General features: G+C 42.7%; 2 protein-coding genes across 4 annotated transcripts in view; both read right to left on the minus strand.

Moving 5' to 3' along the window:
• LOC106586287 (voltage-gated potassium channel KCNC2) overlaps positions 1 to 9,999 on the minus strand; it is a 97,611-nt gene extending 87,612 nt beyond the window's left edge. For 2 of the 3 annotated variants that reach the window (XM_045700089.2, XM_045700088.2), the window contains exon 1: positions 8,697 to 9,998. In XM_045700089.2, coding sequence (XP_045556045.1) covers positions 8,697 to 9,248 — 552 coding nt within the window. In that variant the 5' untranslated portion in view covers positions 9,249 to 9,998. Of the gene's footprint in view, positions 1 to 8,696 lie in introns of all 3 variants that reach the window. The other variant, XM_045700087.2, reaches the window with a different exon arrangement.
• Positions 10,000 to 16,917: 6,918 nt separating this feature from the next.
• Positions 16,918 to 20,744, minus strand: cc107 (Coiled-coil domain-containing protein 107). The gene is given in 6 exon segments (NM_001146533.1): positions 16,918 to 17,291; positions 18,589 to 18,698; positions 19,239 to 19,329; positions 19,590 to 19,662; positions 19,901 to 20,133; positions 20,423 to 20,744. Coding segments are annotated over 6 exon segments (954 nt in total). The 5' UTR covers positions 20,562 to 20,744; the 3' UTR covers positions 16,918 to 16,983.
• Between the last annotated feature and the right edge of the window lie 1,207 nt (positions 20,745 to 21,951).

Genomic DNA, 21,951 nt, shown 5'->3' on the forward strand with positions numbered 1-21,951 from the left:
GTGTGGTGCTCTCTATACTCCTGGTGTGGTGCTCTCTATACTCCTGTTGTGGTGCTCTCTTTACTCCTGTTGTGGTGCTCTCTATACTCCTGGTGTGGTGCTCTCTGTACTCCTGGTGTGGTGCTCTCTATACTCCTGGTGTGGTGCTCTCTATACTCCTGTTGTGGTGCTCTCGATACTCCTGGTGTGGTGCTCTCTATACTCCTGGTGTGGTGCTCTCTATACTCCTGGTGTGGTGCTCTCTATACTCCTGGTGTGGTGCTCGCGATACTCCTGGTGTGGTGCTCTCTATACTCCTGGTGAGACTTTGACTTACAAGTTATGTCAAGATGCAGGAGAGAAAGGGATCAAATAAATAAATAAATAACATTGTTATTGACTGTATCTATGTATGAAAAGGGGAGTGGCCAGTGCATCTATGTCTCAAAAGGGGAGTGGCCAGTGTATCTCTGTCTCAAAAGGGGAGTGGCCAGTGTAGCTATGTATCAAAAGCAAAAGGGAGAGTGGCCAGGTCCTTTATTCATAAAGAGTCTCAGAGAAGGCGTGCTGATCAAATCAATTGTATTTACCACATGCCCTGAATACACCTGGTAAAATACACAAGAATAGAGCTATATACAGGGAGGGACCAGTACCAGATCCAATGTGGAGCTATATACAGGGGAGGTACCAGTACTCAGCTCAATGTGGAGCTATATACAGGGAGTCACCAGTATCAGCTCAATGTGGAGCTATATACAGTGGAGTACCAGTACTCAGATCAATGTGGAGCTATGTACAGGGAGGACCAGTACCAGATCAATGTGGAGCTATATACAGGGAGTACCAGTATCAGCTCAATGTGGAGCTATATACAGGGAGTACCAGTATCAGCTCAATGTGGAGCTATATACATGGAGTACCAGTATCAGATCAATGTGGAGCTATGTACAGGGAGGACCAGTACCAAATCAATGTGGAGCTATATACAGGGAGGACCAGTACCAGCTCAATGTGGAGCTATATACAGGGAGTACCAGTACCAGATCAATGTGGAGCTATACACAGGGAGTACCAGTACCAGATCAATGTGGAGCTATATACAGGGAGGACCAGTACCAGATCAATGTGGAGCTATATACAGGGAGTACCAGTACCAGATCAATGTGGAGCTATATACAGGGAGGACCAGTACCAGATCAATGTGGAGCTATATACAGGGAGTACCAGTACCAGATCAATGTGGAGCTATATACAGGGAGTACCAGTACCAGATCAATGTGGAGCTATATACAGGGAGCACCAGTACCAGATCAATGTGGAGCTATATACAGGGAGTACCAGTACCAGATCAATGTGAAGCTATATACAGGGAGTACCAGTACCAGATCAATGTGGAGCTATATACAGGCAGTACCAGATCAATGTGGAGCTATATACAGGGAGTACCAGTACCAGATCAATGTGGAGCTATACACAGGAAGTACCAGTACCAGATCACTGTGGAGCTATATACAGGGAGTACCAGTACCAGATCAATGTGAAGCTATATACAGGGAGTACCAGTACCAGATCAATGTGGAGCTATATACAGAGATCACCAGTACCAGATCAATGTGGAGCTATATAAAGGGAGTACCAGTACCAGATCAATGTGAAGCTATATACAGGGAGTACCAGTACCAGATCAATGTGGAGCTATATACAGAGATCACCAGTACCAGATCAATGTGGAGCTATATAAAGGGAGTACCAGTACCAGATCAATGTGAAGCTATATACAGGGAGTACCAGTACCAGATCAATGTGGAGCTATATACAGGGAGAACCAGTACCAGATCAATGTGAAGCTATATACAGGGAGTACCAGTACCAGATCAATGTGGAGCTATATACAGGGAGTACCAGTACCAGATCAATGTGGAGCTATATTCAGGGAGTACCAGTACCAGATCAACGTGGAGCTATTTACAGGGAGTACCAGATCAATGTGCAGCTATATACAGGGAGGACCAGTACCAGATCAATGTGGAGCTATATAAAGGGAGTACCAGTACCAGATCAATGTGGAGCTACAGTTGAAGTCGGAAGTTTACATACACTTAGGTTGGAGTCAGTAAAACTCGTTTTTCAACCACTCCACAAATTTCTTGTTAACAAACTGTAGTTTTGGCAAGTCGGTTAGAACATCTACTTTGTGCATGCCACAAGTCATTTTTCCAACAATTGTTTACAGACAGATTATTTAACTTATAATTCCCTGTATCACAATTCCAGTGGGTCAGAAGTTTACATACACTAAGTTGACTGTGCCTTTAAACATCTTGGAAAATTCCAGAAAATTATGTCATGGCTTTAGAAGCTTCTGATGGGCTAATTGACATAATTTAAGTCAATTGGAGGTGTACCTGTGGATGTATTTCAAGGCCTACCTTCAAACTCAGTGCCTCTTTGCTTGACATAATGGGAAAATCAAAATAAATCAGCCAAGACATTGCTCCCAAGGTTCATCCTTGGGAGCAATTTCCAAACGCCTGAAGGTACCACGTTCATCTGTACAAACAATAGTACGCAAGTATAAACACCATGGGACCATGCAGCCGTCATACCGCTCAGGAAGGAGACGCGTTCTGTCTCCTAGAGATGAACATACTTTGGTGCGAAAAGTGCAAATCAATCCCAGAACAACAGCAAAGGACCTTGTGAAGATGCTGGAGGAAACAGGCACAAAAGTATCTATATCCACAGTAAAACAAGTCATATATCGACATAACCTGAAAGGCCGCTCAGCAAGGAAGAAGCCACTTCTCCAAAACCGCCATAAAAAAGCAAGACTACGGTTTGCAACTGCACATGGGGACAAAGATCGTACTTTTTGGAGAAATGTCCTCTGGTCTAATGAAACAAAAATAGAACTGTTTGGCCATAATAACCATTGTTATGTTTGGAGGAAAAAGGGGGAGGCTTGCAAGCCGAAGAACACCATCCTAACCGTGAAGCACGTGGGTGGCAGCATCATGTTGTGGGGGTGATTTGCTGCAGGAGGGATTGGTGTATTTCACAAAATAGATGGCATCATGAGAAAGGAAAATGATGTGGATATATTGAAGCAACATCTCAAGACATCAGTCAGAAAGTCGGAAATTTGTCTTCCAAATGGACAATGACCCCAAGCATACTTCCAAAGTTGTGGCAAAATGGCTTAAGGACAACAAAGTCAAGGTATTGGAGTGGCCATCACAAAGCCCTGACCTCAATCCTATAGACAATTTGTGGGCAGAACTGAAAAAGCGTGTGCGAGCAAGGAGGCCTACAAACCTGACTCAGTTACACCAGCTCTGTCAGGAGGAATGGGCCAAAATTCACCAAATATTTTGTGGGAAGCTTGTGAAAGGCTACCCAAAACATTTAACCCAAGTTAAACAATGTAAAGGCAATGCTACCAAATACTAATTGAGTGTATGTAAACTTCTGACCCACTGGTAATGTGATGAAAGAAATAAAAGCTGAAATAAATCATTCTCTCTAATATTATTCTGACATTTCACATTCTTAAAATAAAGTGGTGATCCTAACTGACCTAAGACAGGGAATTTTTACTGGGATTAAATGTCAGGAATGGTGAAAAACTAAGTGTAAATGTAGTTGGCTAAGGTGTATGTAAACATCCGACTTCAACTGTATATACAGGGAGTACCAGTACCAGATCAATGTGGAGCTATTTACAGGGAGTACCAGTACCAGATCAATGTGGAGCTATATACAGGGAGTACCAGTACCAGATCAATGTGGAGCTATATACAGGGAGTACCAGTACCAGATCAACGTGCAGAGGTACGATGTATTTGAGGGAGATATGTACATGAAGGCAGTGTAAAGTGACTAGGCATCAGGATAGATAATAATAAGGTATTTGAGGTAGATATGAACATGATGGCAGGGTAAAGTGACTAGGCATCAGGATAGATAATAATAAGGTATTTGAGGTAGATATGTACATGAAGGCAGGGTAAAGTGACTAGGCATTAGGATAGACAATAATAAGGTATTTGAGGTAGATATGAACATGAAGGCAGGGTAAAGTGACTAGGCATCAGGATAGATAATAATAATGTATTTGAGGTAGATATGAACATGATGGCAGGGTAAAGTGTCTAGGTATCAGGATAGATAATAATAAGGTATTTGAGGTAGATATGAACATGATGGCAGGGTAAAGTGACTAGGCATCAGGATAGATAATAATAATGTATTTGAGGTAGATATGTACATGAAGGCAGGGTAAAGTGACTAGGCATCAGGATAGATAATAATAAGGTATTTGAGGTAGATATGTACATGATGGCAGGGTAAAGTGACTAGGCATCAGGATAGATGATAATAAGGTATTTGAGGTAGATATGTACATGAAGGCAGGGTAAAGTGACTAGGCATCAGGATAGACAATAATAAGGTATTTGAGGTAGATATGTACATGAAGGCAGGGTAAAGTGACTAGGCATCAGGATAGACAATAATAAGGTATTTGAGGTAGATATGTACATGAAGGCAGGGTAAAGTGACTAGGCATCAGGATAGATAATAATAATGTATTTGAGGTAGATATGTACATGAAGGCAGGGTAAAGTGACTAGGCATCAGGATAGACAATAATAAGGTATTTGAGGTAGATATGTACATGAAGGCAGGGTAAAGTGACTAGGCATCAGGATAGATGATAATAAGGTATTTGAGGTAGATATGAACATGATGGCAGGGTAAAGTGACTAGGCATCAGGATAGATAATAATAAGGTATTTGAGGTAGATATGAACATGATGGCAGGGTAAAGTGACTAGGCATCAGGATAGATAATAATAAGGTATTTGAGGTAGATATGTACATGAAGGCAGGGTAAAGTGACTAGGCATCAGGATAGATAATAATAAGGTATTTGAGGTAGATATGTACATGAAGGCAGGGTAAAGTGACTAGGCATCAGGATAGATAATAATAAGGTATTTGAGGTAGATATGAACATGATGGCAGGGTAAAGTGACTAGGCATCAGGATAGATAATAATAAGGTATTTGAGGTAGATATGAACATGATGGCAGGGTAAAGTGACTAGGCATCACGATAGACAATAATAAGGTATTTGAGGTAGATATGTACATGAAGGCAGGGTAAAGTGACTAGGCATCAGGATAGATAATAATAAGGTATTTGAGGTAGATATGAACATGATGGCAGGGTAAAGTGACTAGGCATCAGGATAGATAATAATAAGGTATTTGAGGTAGATGTGTACATGAAGGCAGGGTAAAGTGACTAGGCATCAGGATAGATAATAATACGGGTAAAATAAAGAACAGAGTAGCAGCAGCAAATGATGAGTATAAAGTGTGTCTGTGTGAATGTGCGTGTATGTATGTATGTGTGTGTGTGTTTGTGATGTGTCGGTATGCATGTGTGTGTAGTGTTTGTGAATGTGTGAGGGTTTTATGTCGGTGTAAAAGTTTAGTGTGTGTGAGTGAGTGTGTATATGGTATGTATATAAAGTGGATGTGCGTAGGGTCAGTGCAGACAGTTCGGGTAACATTAATTGAATATTTAGCAGTCTGACTATTTAGCAGCCTTATGGCTTGGGGTAGAAGCTGTCTCTGAGCTTCTTGGTCTGAGAGCCGATGCTTCGATACTGTTTTCTGGTCCGCACCACCCTTTGTAGCGCTTTGCTGTCAAGGGCGGTGAAATTGCCATACCAAGTGGTGATGCAGCCAGTCAAGATGCTCTCAATGGTGCAGCTGTAGAACTTTTGCAGGATCTGAGGGCCCATGCCAAATCTTTTCAGCCTCCTGAGGAGGAAGAGGCACTGCTGTGCCCTCTTCACAACTGTGCGGGTGTGTGTGGACCATTTTAAGTCCTTAGTGATGTGGACAGCAGGGAACTTGAAGCTCTCGACCCGCTCCACAAAAGCCCTGTCGATGTGGATGGGAGTGTGCTTTCCCCTCTTTCTCCTATAGTCCACAACCAGCTCCTTGGTCTTATTAACGTTGAGGGAGAGATTGTTGTCCTGGCACCACACTGCTAAGTCTCTGACCTCCTCCCTGTAGGCTGACTCATGATGATGGTGTTGGAGTTACGCACGGCCACGCAGTCGTGGGTGAACAGGGAGTACAGCAGGGGACTAAGCACACACCCGTGAGGGGCCTCGTGTTGAGGGTCAGCGTGGCAGAAGTGTTGTTGCCTACCCTCACCACCTGGGGCAGGCCTGTCAGGATGTCCAGGATCTAGTTGCAGAGGGAGGGGTTCAGTCCCAGGGGCCCAAGCTTGGTGATGAGCATTGGAGGGGACTATGATGTTGAACGCTGAGCTGTAGTCTATGAACAGCAATCTCACATAGTTATTTCCCCTCTTGCCCAGGTTGGAGAGGGCAGTGTGCTGTGCAATTGAGGTTGTGTCATCTGTGGAGCTGTTGGTACGGTATGTGAATTGGAATGGGTTTAACGTGTCTGGGATGATGGTGTTGATGTGTGACATGACCAGCCTTTCAAAGCACTTCATAATTACAGATGTGAGTGCTACAGGGCGATAGTTATTTAGGCAGGTTACCTTGGAGCTCTTGGGAACAGGGACAACTGTGATCAATTAAAAGGATGTTGGGATTACAGACTGGGACAAGGAGAGATTGAAAATGTCTGTGAAGACACCTGCCAGCTGGTCTGTGCATGCTTTGAGAATACGCCCTGGTATTCCATCTGGCCTGGATGCCTTATGATTGTTAACCTGTTTTAACATTTTGCTCACATCGGCCATGGAAAGCGAGATCACACAGTCATATGGAAAAACAGGGGCTTTCACGCAAGGCACAGTGATATATTCCTCGAAGCGAGCATAAAAGGCATTTAGCTCGTTTGGGAGTTCTGCATCGCTGGACAGCTCATGGCTGGGTTTCCCTTTGTAATCCGTTATCGTCTGCAAACACTGCCACATACAACGAAAGTCGTAGCCGGTGAATTAGGATTACACCTTCCTCCTATATTGTCATTTTGCATGTTTGATGTCTCTTGTCAGAGGTCGTAGCGGGATTTATTGTATGACTCCATGTCCATGGCCCGTTCACTGTAAGCGGTAGCGCTAGCCTTTAGCCCAGCGCAGATCTAGGATCAGTTGTGCCTTTTAGATCATAATGGAAAATGATTAAATGGGCAGTGGGGATCTGATCCTAGATCAGCACTCCTACTCTGAGTGACACGCTTTGTGGATATTATTCTATTAGCTCAAGACAGCCCTGTCTGTTTCAAGGCACCATCAACAGCACAATCTCCCCAGGGAGATGCTATTAATGGGCCTCCTGCTAGTGAGAGATGAGCTGGATATAAACAAGGCCGTTTAGGCAGGAGGGAGATGAGACAGGAGGTCATTTTAGACTCCGAAAATGATGGGGTACACATTGTGACATGACAGTGGCCAGGAGCCTCTGGAGCGCTGACTCCACAGCCAGTCGGCCAATGAGATGGTTATTTACTGCCTATTGAGCAAAACAACTGCAGGCCAGTAAACACTAGTCCTGCACTGGTCATGTGAGCATACAGTTGGCATCGATAAGGTGTGGACTGATAGGTAGATATGTAGGAGGCTCACCCTAACATTTCAGTAAGAGAAGACACGTTTGCCAGGTTTAAATTGAACAAGTGATTGACAGCAACCTATATAATTCGACTTAAATCAACAAGAAATAACTGATAGATAACCAAGTATGCAAAAGAGTCAATTGTAAGTGACAATTAGTCTAATGACCTCTGCGTTACGTAAAGATTCTGAAATACTTTCTCACGCAGGCTATTAATATGCGGGGCACATCTCACTCCAACATGTCAAATTTTCCATGAGCATTTCAATCAAAAGCAATCAATTCAAGGTCATGTTTTAGTGTTTACATTGTTGCAATGATCGAATTTAGGCTCATGTCGTGAGTTATTGCGGTAAACATTTAAAATAATTGATATGTTAAACTTATATTTTAAAATAAAATAATAACTTTAAATAAATAACCGCCCGAATCTTGTTCGTAAAAGTAGGCTTAAGGCCAAATACGTAATGTTTCTGGTATAGGATTGCAGATAAATGGTACAATTTGGGAATGTGGTGGTGTGTCTAACCACAGGTTCTACAATAGCCTATTTCTGTTGAGCGACGGACCATTCCATCACCCCTCTATCATACGTCATGCTCAATATCAAACAAACCCAACCGACAGAAGAAAAAAAACGAATTTGGTGCTATCAGAAAAAAAACAGTAATCTAATTCGTGAAATATTTCTACTTGTTTCTCAATATCATGGCTAGGTAGTGTAGCTTAATTTAAATATGTATTTACGCACCACAAGTATAGTGCATTGATATGTTTAAATGCATACTTGTGTATGACAAAAAGAGGAAAAATATCGAGTTGAATTATTTGAACTATATTCAAGTTTAAAAGGTGATTATGAAAGCAGTCGTGGAGGAATCATATTTGATGCACACTGAAATGTGAATAAGCAGACAACCTATGTCCCTTACAACGAATTTAAAATGTTAATAATCTATAATGTAGGTTATATTTGAGTAATAATTTTTATTTTATTAGGAGGAATAATGTCTAATGTAATTACACTTTTCTGTGCAAAGAAGGAATCGGGGGAACTTGTGCATGGACTGTTATGTGAGCTCTCCACACAAGCGCGCGCTCTTACCCTTGCAGCTCTGGAAGAATAGGGATCCTCAAATAGATTCCAAATCACAGGTCGCCACTTTTTCCAGCGGCTGATATTAGGATCAACCACGTCCTCAATGCCGAGTCTTTTCCCCGTCTCTTCGTCGTCGTCTCCATTGTCAACGTTTATATCGAACACATCGAGCGCCTCCTCGGCGTCCCTGTGTTGGCGATAGGTCATCCAGCAGCAAGGCTCCACGTCCGTCTCATCGATTCCCCAGAAGGACAGCTCTTCCTCGAACAGCGGACCACAAACATCTGCTGGGCAATGGAGTTTCCCGGTTCGATAGTAGTTAAGGACATAAGCGAATACCCCTGGGTGGCGGTCAAAAAAGTATTCGTTGTTCCGCGTGTTGTACTCTATGAAGCCGGGGACTTGTTGCAGCTGATCCAAAACGGACTCGATGTCAGAATCGGAGGCAAGAAGGGCCAGCCGAGTCCCCGGCAGTGTCCTCAGCGTGTTCTTGTACGTCTCGTGCCTGGTTCCCCCAACGTTGAGGATTATCCTCTCGTTGTCGTCGAACTTACCCATCGCTCTGTATAAGACATGACTTGGTAAATAAGGTATATCGAGTGCAGTCCAGAGTAACAACGGGCACGGTGCTGTACACACCCAGTTGGGTTAGAAAATCTCACGAAAGCCCTTTTGGATTCAGCTGAGAGCAGCCACTCCAAATTCAGCCTGGAGCTCTCATTACGCTTGGTGAAAGTGCTTTACCAATCTCATCGTTGTTGGTGGTTTGGAAGAGAGGATCTTATCGCTTGTAAGACTCCCTCTAGTTCCTCCTTGTGCGAAGGATCTGTCAGCCAGTAGCTCCAAGCACAGGCAGCGCTGGTGATGTGTGCCTTGGGGGTGTCTTTACTCTCTTCTCCGCTCAACACTTGGACAGATGAAGTCAAACGAAACCATTCCAGTTATTGATTTGTAACCTTGAGCTCTGTGCCCTTTTTGTTAAGGTCATGCCATGCCGTGGTGAATAGCAAGTAAGCAAACCTGGATATGGTTCTCTCCGAAATGTGAGTCTTTGACGAGAAACGACGTCAAGGGCACACCCTCTCCCTTTCTGCACACAGGTTGTCTGTTGCTATAGTGTGTGTGTGCGTCCGTGTTACTAGCGATCCTCTCACACGTGCTCATGTTGCTATGTAGCAACGATCACTCATTACATTTGGATTGGCAATCAAAATAGTTTAAATCTCTGCCAACGAATAACTAGTGCAACTTTTTTCAGCTTTTATGATTCGCCGAAATAAGATGTTGAACGTGAGTGTTCTCAACAGGTCAGATTGCTTGACTGAGAAACATGGCTCGTGTGGATCCCGTTCTATTTCCATCACAGAGTGTGGTCCTACATTTCATAGTGCAATTATTTATAGGAATTATCTTCGATCTGGTTTCACACTGACGCGAGATGCGCTTTCAAAGCGAGGGAGCTGTCCTTTCAGCACCTTACATCTGTGACATCAGCAACCGCAGGAAAATGGTTCAACTTTCGGTTCCATTTGTTGGGTTCTATTTCAACACGTTGATTTAGCTCACCTGGCATGCTGAGTGGTTTAATTCGAGCAACATAGGCTATCAATTACATTCTCATAATAACTCGTGATTCGGACCAGTTGCCAAGAGAAAAACAGAACTGGTCAGGTCAGTGTCTCTCTCTCTCTGGTTAACGTGTTGAATAGATCGGCCACAATACACTCTTAGAAAAAAAGGTTCTGGATTTAACCAACATTTTTTATTTTGGTTCCAAATAGAACCCAATATGGAAGCCTATATGGAACGCAATGGTTCTATATGGAACCAATTCCGGTTCTATACATAACCTTAAGTGTTGCCATATATGAAGCAAGCATAGAACCCTTTTTGGAGTAGCATAACGCATAGGCCTATGTACTAACGCAGTAGCTATAGGCTTATACGCTACTAAAGTGCTGGGAATTAGCCAATGCGGAAAATAAACAAAATAAAGACATCGTGAAATCAAGGCACTCAAGCCTAAAATGTGACATCTCTTTGAATGTCTACACTTGGTTGGGTGGCACTAGAGAGCGAGTCTCCTTTGATGTGCCCAGTGCAGCTCAATCAACGGGATGAGGCGTTGAGAGGAGGATAGCTATAATTACGCGCATCATATTCCCCGATGTACATGCAGTAAAAACGTGCCACGCTCTGACTGAACAGTAACGAAAACTCATTTCTCATCTACAAAGGGGGAAAACTCCACTCCCATTCAAAGTTTATTTGTTTTAGAAATGTTAAATTACAATTTACAAACCGTAGCCAATGAGAAGAGTAGGCTATAGCCTACATATACAATTGGGCTGTAAATAGAAAAGGAGGGGGAAAACTAGGCTTTTCTCAAAATGGTTATCTATGGGGGGAAACAGAAGCCTCAATCTGGGACATGGTTCTGATCAGAGCAATTTAACCGTCCGTTTCATTGGCGTTTTGTTTAATACTATTGGGAGCCATTCATCATGCAACATTATGGCCTTCAGCACATGTGGACTGAAAGGGTCTTTCCCAATAAACAGCTCACTGGGCACAGATGCCAATTCAATGTCTAATCCATATGTTGGTTCAATGTAATTTCATTGAAATGACATGGAAACAACGTTGATTCAACCAGTGTGTGCTCAGTGGGAGGTATACTTCCACATGACCAATACAAGAACCAAACAACCAGCAGCACCTATCTATTCCCCCTCTCCCACAGCTCTTTGCTAAAAATAGAACAACCAGACTGCCAGAGAGCTGATCTTTATCAGGAAGTGAAGGGTAAAAAATAAGTTTCACAGAGCCAAGGTGGTTCCTAGGCTGCCTATATCAGCCATGTAGATCTGCATGGCCATTTCTCCAGGGAGAGGTCTTGCAGCCTGGGTTTGAATGCATTTGGGTTCAAGTGCAAGTCCAATTTTTACACAATATTTTTTTCATATTTTAAGCCACAGTCTACCCCAGAGGCACATTTAAATGCAGAAAGCACAATGTCCAAACTCTTTAAATATATGTCTCTGGTCTACCCACCCTCTCTGTCTAGTAGGCCTAATATCTATTTCATGGATATATTTAATCTGAATCAACTATAACTTAAGCAGCTAATATAAACAATATAATGAAAATCTTTCAGAATTATTACATTTTCATAAAACTAGGAGGGGGTTCGTATGAGTAGAGACATTTCCTAAAAATACCCTTCAACTAGCTTAGCTTAATGGCTAATGTTTGACCTTCCATTGTGTGGTACTCACAGCTTATTTTACACAGTTCAGACAAATTCATCTTTTCAGAGCAAATCAACTAAGACAAATTCAAATGGCACAAGTCTGAATGTGTCAAATCAGGCCTGATACAAAAACAGAACAGATAGCAGCACTTAGCTAACATTTAACATTTGGCAAGGAGCTATGGCAACAAGATACTTTCTTCAAGAGCAAGGAGCCATAGTACTGTAGCGAATGGCGGGGCAGGGAAGTGAACCCGGGTCGCTGGCGTGAAAAGCAAACACTCATTGCGCCAAAAGGGTTAAGCCACTTGGTGGGAATTGTGACATGGCTCATATATAGCGAGGATCGCTACACTGCCCCCTCCGAACAGGAAGGCACGTCCCCGTGCTTCAACTGCTCAGCCTCCTCACACATCCGGGCTGTGCTCTCCGATGGCTTCAAAGCCGCCATCCCACTTCTGACACCAGCATAGCAAACTGCAGGGTAGGGAAGCTGGCTTGAAAGGTCGCTGGCTTGAAAGGCAAACACCATTCACATCGCGCTGACAGGGTTAACCCACTTGATGGGAATTGTAACATGGCTCACGTCCAGCATAAGGACCACTACTATGTTTTGTTCACTGTAAGCTACTCCCATTTGACCAAATATATTATTATAGTCAGGAAACTAAAAGGTTTTCATGGATATTAGCCGAATCAAAAAAATGCATTTGTTCAAAAGAGTTTGACAACTTTGGCTCTGAGGATGAAAATGAAAGATAATTGGTTACAATTGTGATAGAGAAGGCTGTTAAGAAGCGATTCATTCTATACAAAGTCCTGAGAGCTTACTGAATCGGCAAAGCCTTGCCAATAGGAAGCCTTTTCAAACATCAGCTAACACTTTCACAGAACTATGAGAAAGTGACCTTGTGAAGGCTGAGATGCAGTGTTCCTGAACGCACACACAAACACACAACCTCCTTGCCGTCATTTCAGCATGAACTTTTTGTGCCGTCCTGTTCGGCCTATCCTAATTTTATCCCAGATCGTGAGCTCTCCCTGCTCTCTCTCTCTCCCAGTGGACTAGCTTGCTGACATTTAAGATGTCCAATGAACAAGCATCTACAGTTCTCTGTTCGTCCTCCACGATAAAGGTGGAGAGAGGACACAAAGAATCAAGGAAAGACTACATTGCAAACTAGTGCAAGACAATACCCTGGCAGACAATGGGTGTCTTTAGACCACACAGAGCTTCAGCAAACACCATGTGCTGGTTTCCAGGATACAGATGAAGCCTTGTCCTGGACTAAAAAACATGGTCAATTGAGAATCTCCATAAAAATTGGTTAGTCCAGGACTAGGCTTCATCTGTGTCTGGGAAACCAGCCCTTTGAGAAACGTTCAGGACTTTACTCAGTCTCAGGGGTCCTGACTACAGGTTTAGTGTAAATTGGCAGCAACAACAACAAAAACACATGGAATCGGATCTTTTGACTTCCGATTTATAGCACCAATCCTGATACAAACCCCATCCTCCATATGCGACCTCTGTCCGGAAGCTCAGATCAGATGTTTTTGCTCTGAAGTGCTCTTTTGTGTGTTCTTTTGTTGCACAGTACCTTCTGTTACCGTGACAACCACCCCAACATTTAAAATGAACATTCAGAGCCTACATCAGTGTGAATACGCAAATCTGATATGGGTCACATGTAAATCTGAGTGTGGACTTTCAGAAAAAAAGACTGGATATAGGATGAAAATCAGTTTTGGGTTCTTAGGGTAGCTGTGTAAACAAGCCTTAGGCTAAACAGCATATCCTTATGCATTATTCAAATTTGGAAAGTGATTTGAACCCTACATGTCAAATGACGTCAGTTGAGCTATTAACCTGTAGTTTCCTTACAGGGTTTAGTGGGTGTGGAAAAGAGGACCACAACAAGCAGAACCACAGGGTTGCGTTCAATACGGCATGTAACTCAAAACATTTGGTGCCTGATGAACACGGCCCTGGTATCATAGCACTGGTTACATGTGAAAGGACTCCCTTTGCTGCCACTGAGTGTAATTTAACTTTATTTAACTATTTGACAAGCTCGGGTATTGCAGTGAAAGTCAGTTGAATCTCTGGGGTAAATTTGGACCTGATTAGATGGAAACTGAGGTGCGTTCTGCTAATTAAAAGAGGCATATTAATTTGTGGTGAATGACTGTGAACCTTCATAATTAAGCTACAAGTATACAGTACATGTCTAGCTAATATAGCTTCAGGATATTATTTAGGGATTTTAATGTTTCTTTAAAACATTCTTCCCTCTTGCTAAAACATCTGGTCAATTATTTTTGAAGTGTTTGTCTGACATTCAGTCAAGGCAATGCGGTTCTGACTGCTATATAGCTCAGTTGGTAAGAGCATGAAGCAAGCAACATCCAGGATTAGGTTGTGGGTTCAACTCCTGCAGGGAATGACATACACAAAGTGTAAGGTGCTTTGGATAACAGTGTCTGGTTAGAGGCATATACTGTTATATAAGGCAACGGTCAGACTATTTGTGATCTCTCTCAATGTAGAGAGGAAATAGTTTAAATGTTTTACATTTGAACTGACATTTTGATTTTGCTCAGATACAAGCAGGTCTAAAAGTCTAAAAGCGTCTGACAAAGATTCTTCTGGGGAATTGCATTGAAGTATTGTGTTCCTCTACCGCCATCTTCTGTATACAGAGGGCCATTACAAAGTGCAGTCTGACTGCTCTTTTCTCAGTGGAATTATAGCAGTAGATATCCACTGCCTGCTGTGGGTAGGTTTTTGACTTAAAGCTCTATTGCGCTTAGCTCATTCATCCACATGTCAGCCTGAGGTATGAATGATACTGCAAATCAAATCAATCCATCAAATAGATTCATGAAATGGAGTAAATATTCACACAAAAAGGGTTGCCACATAGCACCTTTATTTTCTAGTAAGGAGTGGAACATTTTCTCCCATCTTTCAAGGTTCCTCAGTTATGCATACCCAAGAGCACAGCTATACAAAATAAATAGAGTTAGTCGACAAATGACCTCTCAAACAGGAGACAAACATCGCAGTGTTTCTATAGTTTCAAGATATATGAATTGTGTGTTCGCTAAATATTTGCTCCAAAGCTATAGTTATCACAAGACAAGACATTTGTCAGTGTTTTGAAAAGTCTTGTGGTACAGCATTTCTACACAGACATGATTATTTGATTGCTGGTACAGTATTACTACACAGTTCATGTCACCATATTCCCTACATAGTGCACTACTTTTGACCAGAGGCCTACTATATAGGGAATAGGTAGGGTGCAATTTAAGATGAAACCAATGAGATTATTTGATTTCTGTTCTATCCTGTAGTTTCAATGGGTTGGTGCTAACCAGAGGCTAACTTCTGTGTTAACTACAGTCAACAATAGATCACATAAAATACTTAAAAGGAAACAAATATAAAACAGAGCACATTGCATGGTTGTGTTGGCTAAATACACATATAGTGCTTAATCTGAACTACAAAACTGGACAAAGGCCAAAATAGAACACAAATTAATTCAGACCTGGGCTCTCCAACTCTGCTCCTGAAGAGCTACCCTCCGGTAGATTCCCACAAACCCGTTAAAACTAACTTATCAACCAGCTAATTATTAGGATCACATGTGCTAGATTAGGGTTGGAGAGAAACCCAGTGGACAGTAGCTCTTCGGGAACAGGGTTGGAGAGAAACCCAGTGGACAGTAGCTCTCCGGGAACAGGGTTGGAGAGAAACCCACTGGACAGTAGCTCTTCAGGAACAGGGTTGGAGAAAAACCCAGCGGACAGTATCTCTTCAGGAACAGGGTTGGAGAGAAACCCAGTGGACAGTAGCTCTTCAGGAACAGGGTTGGAGAGAAACCCACTGGACAGTAGCTCTTCAGGAACAGGGTTAGAGAGAAACCCAGTGGACAGTAGCTCTCCAGGAACAGGGTTGGAGAGAAACCCAGTGGACAGTAACTCTCCAGGAACAGGGTTGGAGAGAAACCCAGTGAACAGTAGCTCTCCAGGAACAGGGTTGGAGAGAAACCCAGTGGACAGTAACTCTCCAGGAACAGGGTTGGAGAGAAACCCAGTGGACAGTAACTCTTCAGGAACAGGGTTGGAGAGAAACCCGCTGGACAGTAGCTCTCCGGGAACAGGGTTGGAGAGAAATCCAGTGGACAGTAGCTCTCCGGGAACAGGGTTGGAGAGCCCTGATTTAGACTACGTCATCAATACATTCATAATTGTCCTGCATCTCCCTCTAGTAAGATAACTCATGCAGTTGTATTCACCAGGACATTAAAGATCAGTTGCAGAGAAAAACACATGCATAAGATGTCTGAAAACAGGCAAATCATACCACAAGCCAAACATCACAAGCTTGCACTTGTATCTGGTAGACTCGAGTACGTAGTAGAAAAAAACTAAATGTAGCCATTTATAGTTAACTATGTTTGACATTTTGTATTATTTTGACTATTCTATGACGTACGGATTGCAGTTGCAAGATTGCATAACAACACACACTTTGGAGTCTTTATATTTAGGGCCGTAATGACCCTTTCTAAAAGATGGTAGCATATAATGAGATGTACAGGGTTTCTAAGCAGCAGTCACGTGATGAAAACACATTTACAGGTGCCTTACATACTAACTAAAGTTTGGTTCAAGGATGGAAAACTCAGGCCTCATACTTGGGGCCTGACATGGAAAAGCTCCAGACCTAAGTCAAAGGTTATATGGAGTTAGGCTTCTGGGGATTTCATTTGTCAGGAGTAAGCCCTAACCATACACATAGGCCTAGCCAGGGATCTGCTATGCTTTAAGGGATGGCACAGAAAAATCACCTTTATCACACACAACCTTGGACAAAATCCTTTCACATTGATAGCTGCCCTTTCTTATTCAACTGCGAGCCAAAAGCAAGAGCATTATTGAACAGACTGCAGTAGTGCCATTAAGAATGAGGAAATACATGTATGGCTTTATTCATGTACAGTTTAAAACAACCCCCTTTTTTCCTGTTCATTCCAGCCTGTTACGTCGTCTGAGCCCAGTTGTAGGCATTTCTTCTGGAATGCTCTGGGCAAGGCCTATGTCCTCAATGTTTGTCTCACAAGAATCGTCCAAGGAGGGCATGTCCTCCTCCTCAGCATCGGTCGCTGAGTACTCATCCTTGGATTCAGGGTGGTGCTGCTGGTGGTGGACTGGCTCCTCCTCTTTCACGACACCACTTTGATCGTCTTCCGCAGGAGCGACCAGCTCTGGCGAGGTGTCGCTGTGGGCTGCCAGAGACTCGATGAGGTCATCCAGGTTCCTCTCGCACTGCGGCTCTGAAAGACAGAAAAGGGAAAAGTTGCGACCATGCGCCACAGTCACCGCAAATAGACACCCCATTTCAGGATGGTGTGTTTGAGTCATGATGTCAATACTGCTTATGTGGATCATGTATGATGGGGTGTGTGACTCTGGCTGCCCAACTCATTTTCCCCAAGACAAATAAAGTAAATTTTGCCCCCCAAAAAAACTTGTTTGTTCACTGTAAAAAAAAGTCAGAAAGTTACTTTTTGGAGCTGAATGCCAAACCATTCAGGAGAGAGGTGCTCCAACCTGGCCCATTTTGGATACCATACCAAGAAAACCAGAGTAATATCAAATAAGGAACACGACAGAATACATTTAAAATGTGTCTTTTTTTGTTGCAACGGAAAACAAAATAGTTTATTTTTATCCAGGGGCCTCATTTATCTATTGTGCTGAATTTCAAACTAAATTCTGGGCACGTGGAGATCCTAGAATTTGCGTACGCAACAAATTGTGGAGGTGTTGGCAGAATGTTTTAATCTTTTTACAGTGACTTTTTCAAACTAAACATGCGAGACCCAAACTGCGAATTCCGCAAGATTGACTGTCTATTTGAGAAATGTTAAACTAAGTGCTACAGCCCACACTGCTTCAACACAAAAGACCAACTGTTGTTCATCAATAGATTGTTTCTATCTCCTGCCTTGGTATAGGCTCTGAGATGAAACATGTTATGAGGTCACACTCCTGCACGGTAATACTCCATAGCCTACTGTTAAATACTTGAAATAGCCTAGGCTGCCAGTCTATTTCCTGTCAGGTAGCTTAACCTATTGAATGGTAATTATTTGTCCTATTGTAGCAGGAATAAACCATTCATGTCAGAAAAGGACAGATGTCCTGCAATATGATTGATTTGCATAATAAATATACAAGCCCAGCGATCTCCTTACCAACGGAAAATCTGTTTCATCATTACGCTTCGTGTTTATCAGCATTGTTAGTAATTACAGTAATTACAGTGTCACCAAGCAACGCAGCTTCCACAAAATAACAATATTTGCTTGCAATACAATTCTTCAACGACAAGAAGTTGTGTGTAGACAGAGTCTGAGGTGTGTGTGGAGAAACGTACACTTTCCTGTCAAGTTCAAATATGATAAATACCAACCATAGCGGGAAAAAAAACTTACTAAACGTAAGGTTTAGTCTTTTTGTTTTGCGTACGCACCTTTGATAAATGAAACCCAAAGTAGTCCCTATTTGTCTGTTTTCTTCCATTTGGTGCCTAATGAACATGTCCCAGCAGGAGGTGGGGCCACATACCTTCAATGTTAAGGGGTGGGCAGTCCATGCCTCTCTTCTTCATCAGGTGGCGGATGGACTGGAGTTGGGACATGATCTCGTTCTTCTGTTCCTGGGCCACAGACTTGACACTGGAGAGGAGCAAAATGGCCAGGAGAGAGCAGGGTCACTGAGGACAGAACTCTGGGAAACGCAGTCCCTGACCGGTTGCCCTTCGTAGGTTCAGTTTATAGCTCCGGGATGAAGTTTCTCTAGGGACAGATCTAGGATCAGCTTCCCCAATCCTAACTTTAACCATTAGTCAGGGAAATGCCAAACTGAGACTCAAATATAATCGAGGTCTAGGCCCTAGGGGCCACTTCACCCAACACCCAGTTGATACAGAAATGTGCTTCGGTAAGACACAATCTCCTATTTGGTGCCTAGTCAACACACCCCAGAGTCTATTACCATAAACCCTCTTAGATTCAGCAGAGTCAATAGTGTCAACAGTTTATCAAGACCATGCAACGTCCCCTAATAACTGCTATTACTACCTGGTCTGGATAAACTGCTCTTAATCACGACGGACATGTATTTATTTACATGGGGTATTATTTACAGAGCAATATTACACAGAAACAGAAGACAAACCGGAGCTCAGTGGTTTATGGGTCAGTTGGCTGACTTACCAACTTGTCAATGGGTCCAGTTGGGTGAGAATGGAGTTGAGCATCTTCTCTGTTTGCGCTAGCCGCTGCTCCAGCTCTGTAAGCTGATTCTCTATGGAAAGAGACAAAGCCACCATGTAAAACAAACAGCTGGTTCTCTATGGAAGGAGACAAAGCCACCATGTAAAACAAACAGCTGATTCTCTATGGAAGGAGACAAAGCCACCATGTAAAACAAACAGCTGGTTCTCTATGAAAAGAGACAAACCACCACCATGTAAAACCATGTAAAAAAGCATCTGCATGATGGGTAAGATAAACATAGGTATGCAAACAGACCCTTGTGGCACACCACATGGACACAGCACACACCTGTCTCCTCCGACTTCTTGGGACCTTTGGCATCCTTGTTCTTTTGGGCTTGGGAGTCATCTGCAGACTTGATCTTAGAGAGAAGGGAGATATCAAAAGTCTGAACTGTATGTGTGTTTAGTCCACTCAGGCTCAGACTGACAGTATTACCATAGTTCACACAATCACATTTGCTCTGATTAGCAATCAACTTTACTCCAATCCCGCTGTCTGTCAGTCTGTATGCATGTTTAAATATCCCCATGCAACCCCATCACAATCATCACTGCTACAACGTTTTTCAATGGTGGAATTCCTGCTCCAGCCTATACCTTCAGAAATTTGTACGCTGCAAAGAGGCCGACTCCGATGGCGTAGAGCGGCATCAGCGTGAACACGTAGCCCTTGTTGCTGTTGGTTTTGTATTTGTCACCCTTCATCTCCTGCTCCATCATCACCTTCATCTGCTGCATGTTCTCCAGGGTCTGAGCTTTGTTCATGGAGCCAGCCGTGTTCTTGTTGACCGGCTGCCCTCTCACTGCACCTGGTACTGGTCCCGGACCCGCTGAGAAATAACGTGACAGAATTAGACGATGGTGATGATTATGATGAACAGGCCTATTCATGACAGTTGTCTTATTGCTAAATCCTTAACAGGCTACGATGTTGCACACTTTTGCAAATAGACAGATATCTTGTTTTAAATAAGTTTGACAATTTTGAACATAGTAAAAACGTTAGGCTACTAAACAAATATGCCACGGCAGGAGCAACACATTGCATAGGCTAGGCCTACACAATATGACGGTGCAGTCACATTGCCAATTCAAATACTATTTTAAAATTCATGCTACCTTTTCTGTTGTAGCGAGCATCAAAACCTCTTGTTTCCTTCGCTCCGGATCCTACGCCGAACATTCTAGGGAACACCACAAACGCAAACAACACCGCCGTAAATGCGACAACCACTTGCTGGGACGATGAGAAAACCATATCCTTCTGCACCGTAAAGCACCAGAACAGCGACGAAAACAACCGGAGCCTTTGGTCCAGACGTGCAACACCGAATCTTTAGCGTTTCTAGGCTATTACGCAGAAGGGAAACTGACTCATTGCCACTTCAAGCTGAAAACCACGTAAATCCTGTGCTGACTATTGAGGTATATATGAACGGTGCTGACTGAAGATAAACAGCTGCTTCTTCTTCGTCATCTTCTTCAGGACTTGGTTGACGGATCGCATCCAACTTTTAGGTGTATACACCGCCACCTATTGTACTGGAGTGTGAGGCCAGTCACGGCCTATCTATTCTGATACAAATATATATGCAACATGTAGTGTCGGTCCCATGTTTCATGAGCTGAAATAAAAGATCCCAGAAATGTTCCGTAAGCACAACAAGTTTCTCAACTTTTGTGCACACATTTGTTTAAATCCCTGTTAGTTAACAGAGGAGGGGTTTCTCCTTTGCCAAGATAATCCATCCACCTGACAGGTATGGCATGTCAATAAACTGATTAAAAAACATGCTCAATACACCGGTGCACCTTGTGCTGGGGAAAATAAAAGGCCACTAAAATATGCAGTTTTGTCACACAAAACATGCCACAAATGTCTCAAACAAATATCTCAAGTTTTGAGGGAGTGTGCAATTGGCATGCTGACTGCGGGAATGTCCACCAGCGATGTTGCCAGATAATTGAAAGTTAATTTCTCTACCACAAGTCGCTTCCAACATCGTTTTAGAGAATTTGGCAGTGTGTCCAACCGGCCTCACAACTGCAGACCATGTGTATGGCGTCTTGTGGGTGAGGGGTTTGTGGATGTTAACAAAGTGCACCATGGTGGCGGTGGGGTTAAGGTATGGACAGGCTTAAGCAATTGCATTTTATCGATTGCAATTTCGATGCACAAAGTTACCGTGACGAGATCCTGAGGCCCAGTGGTGTAAAGTACTTAAGTAAAAATACTTTAAAGTATTACTCAAGTAGTTTACTATTTATATTTTTACTTAACTAAATTTCTAAAGAAATGTACTTTTTACTCACATTTTCCCTGACACCCAAAAGTACTCGTTACATTATGAATACTTAGCAGGACAGGAAAATGGTCCAATTCACGCGCTTATCAAGAGAACCTCCCTGGTCATCCCTACTGCTCTGATCTGGCGGACTCACTAAACACACTTAATTTGTAAATTATGTCTGAGTGTTGGAGTGTGCCCCTGGCTTTCCAGTAAATAAAAATAACAAGAACGGTGCCATCTAGTATGCTTATTATAAGGAATTTGAAATTATTTGTACTTTTACTTTTGATAATTAAGTATATTTTAGCAATTACATTTACTTTTGATACTTAAGTATATTTAAAACCAAATACTTTT

This window comes from Salmo salar, chromosome 17, assembly GCF_965601325.2.
Source record: "Salmo salar chromosome 17, fSalSal1, whole genome shotgun sequence".
Lineage (NCBI taxonomy): Eukaryota > Metazoa > Chordata > Actinopteri > Salmoniformes > Salmonidae > Salmo > Salmo salar.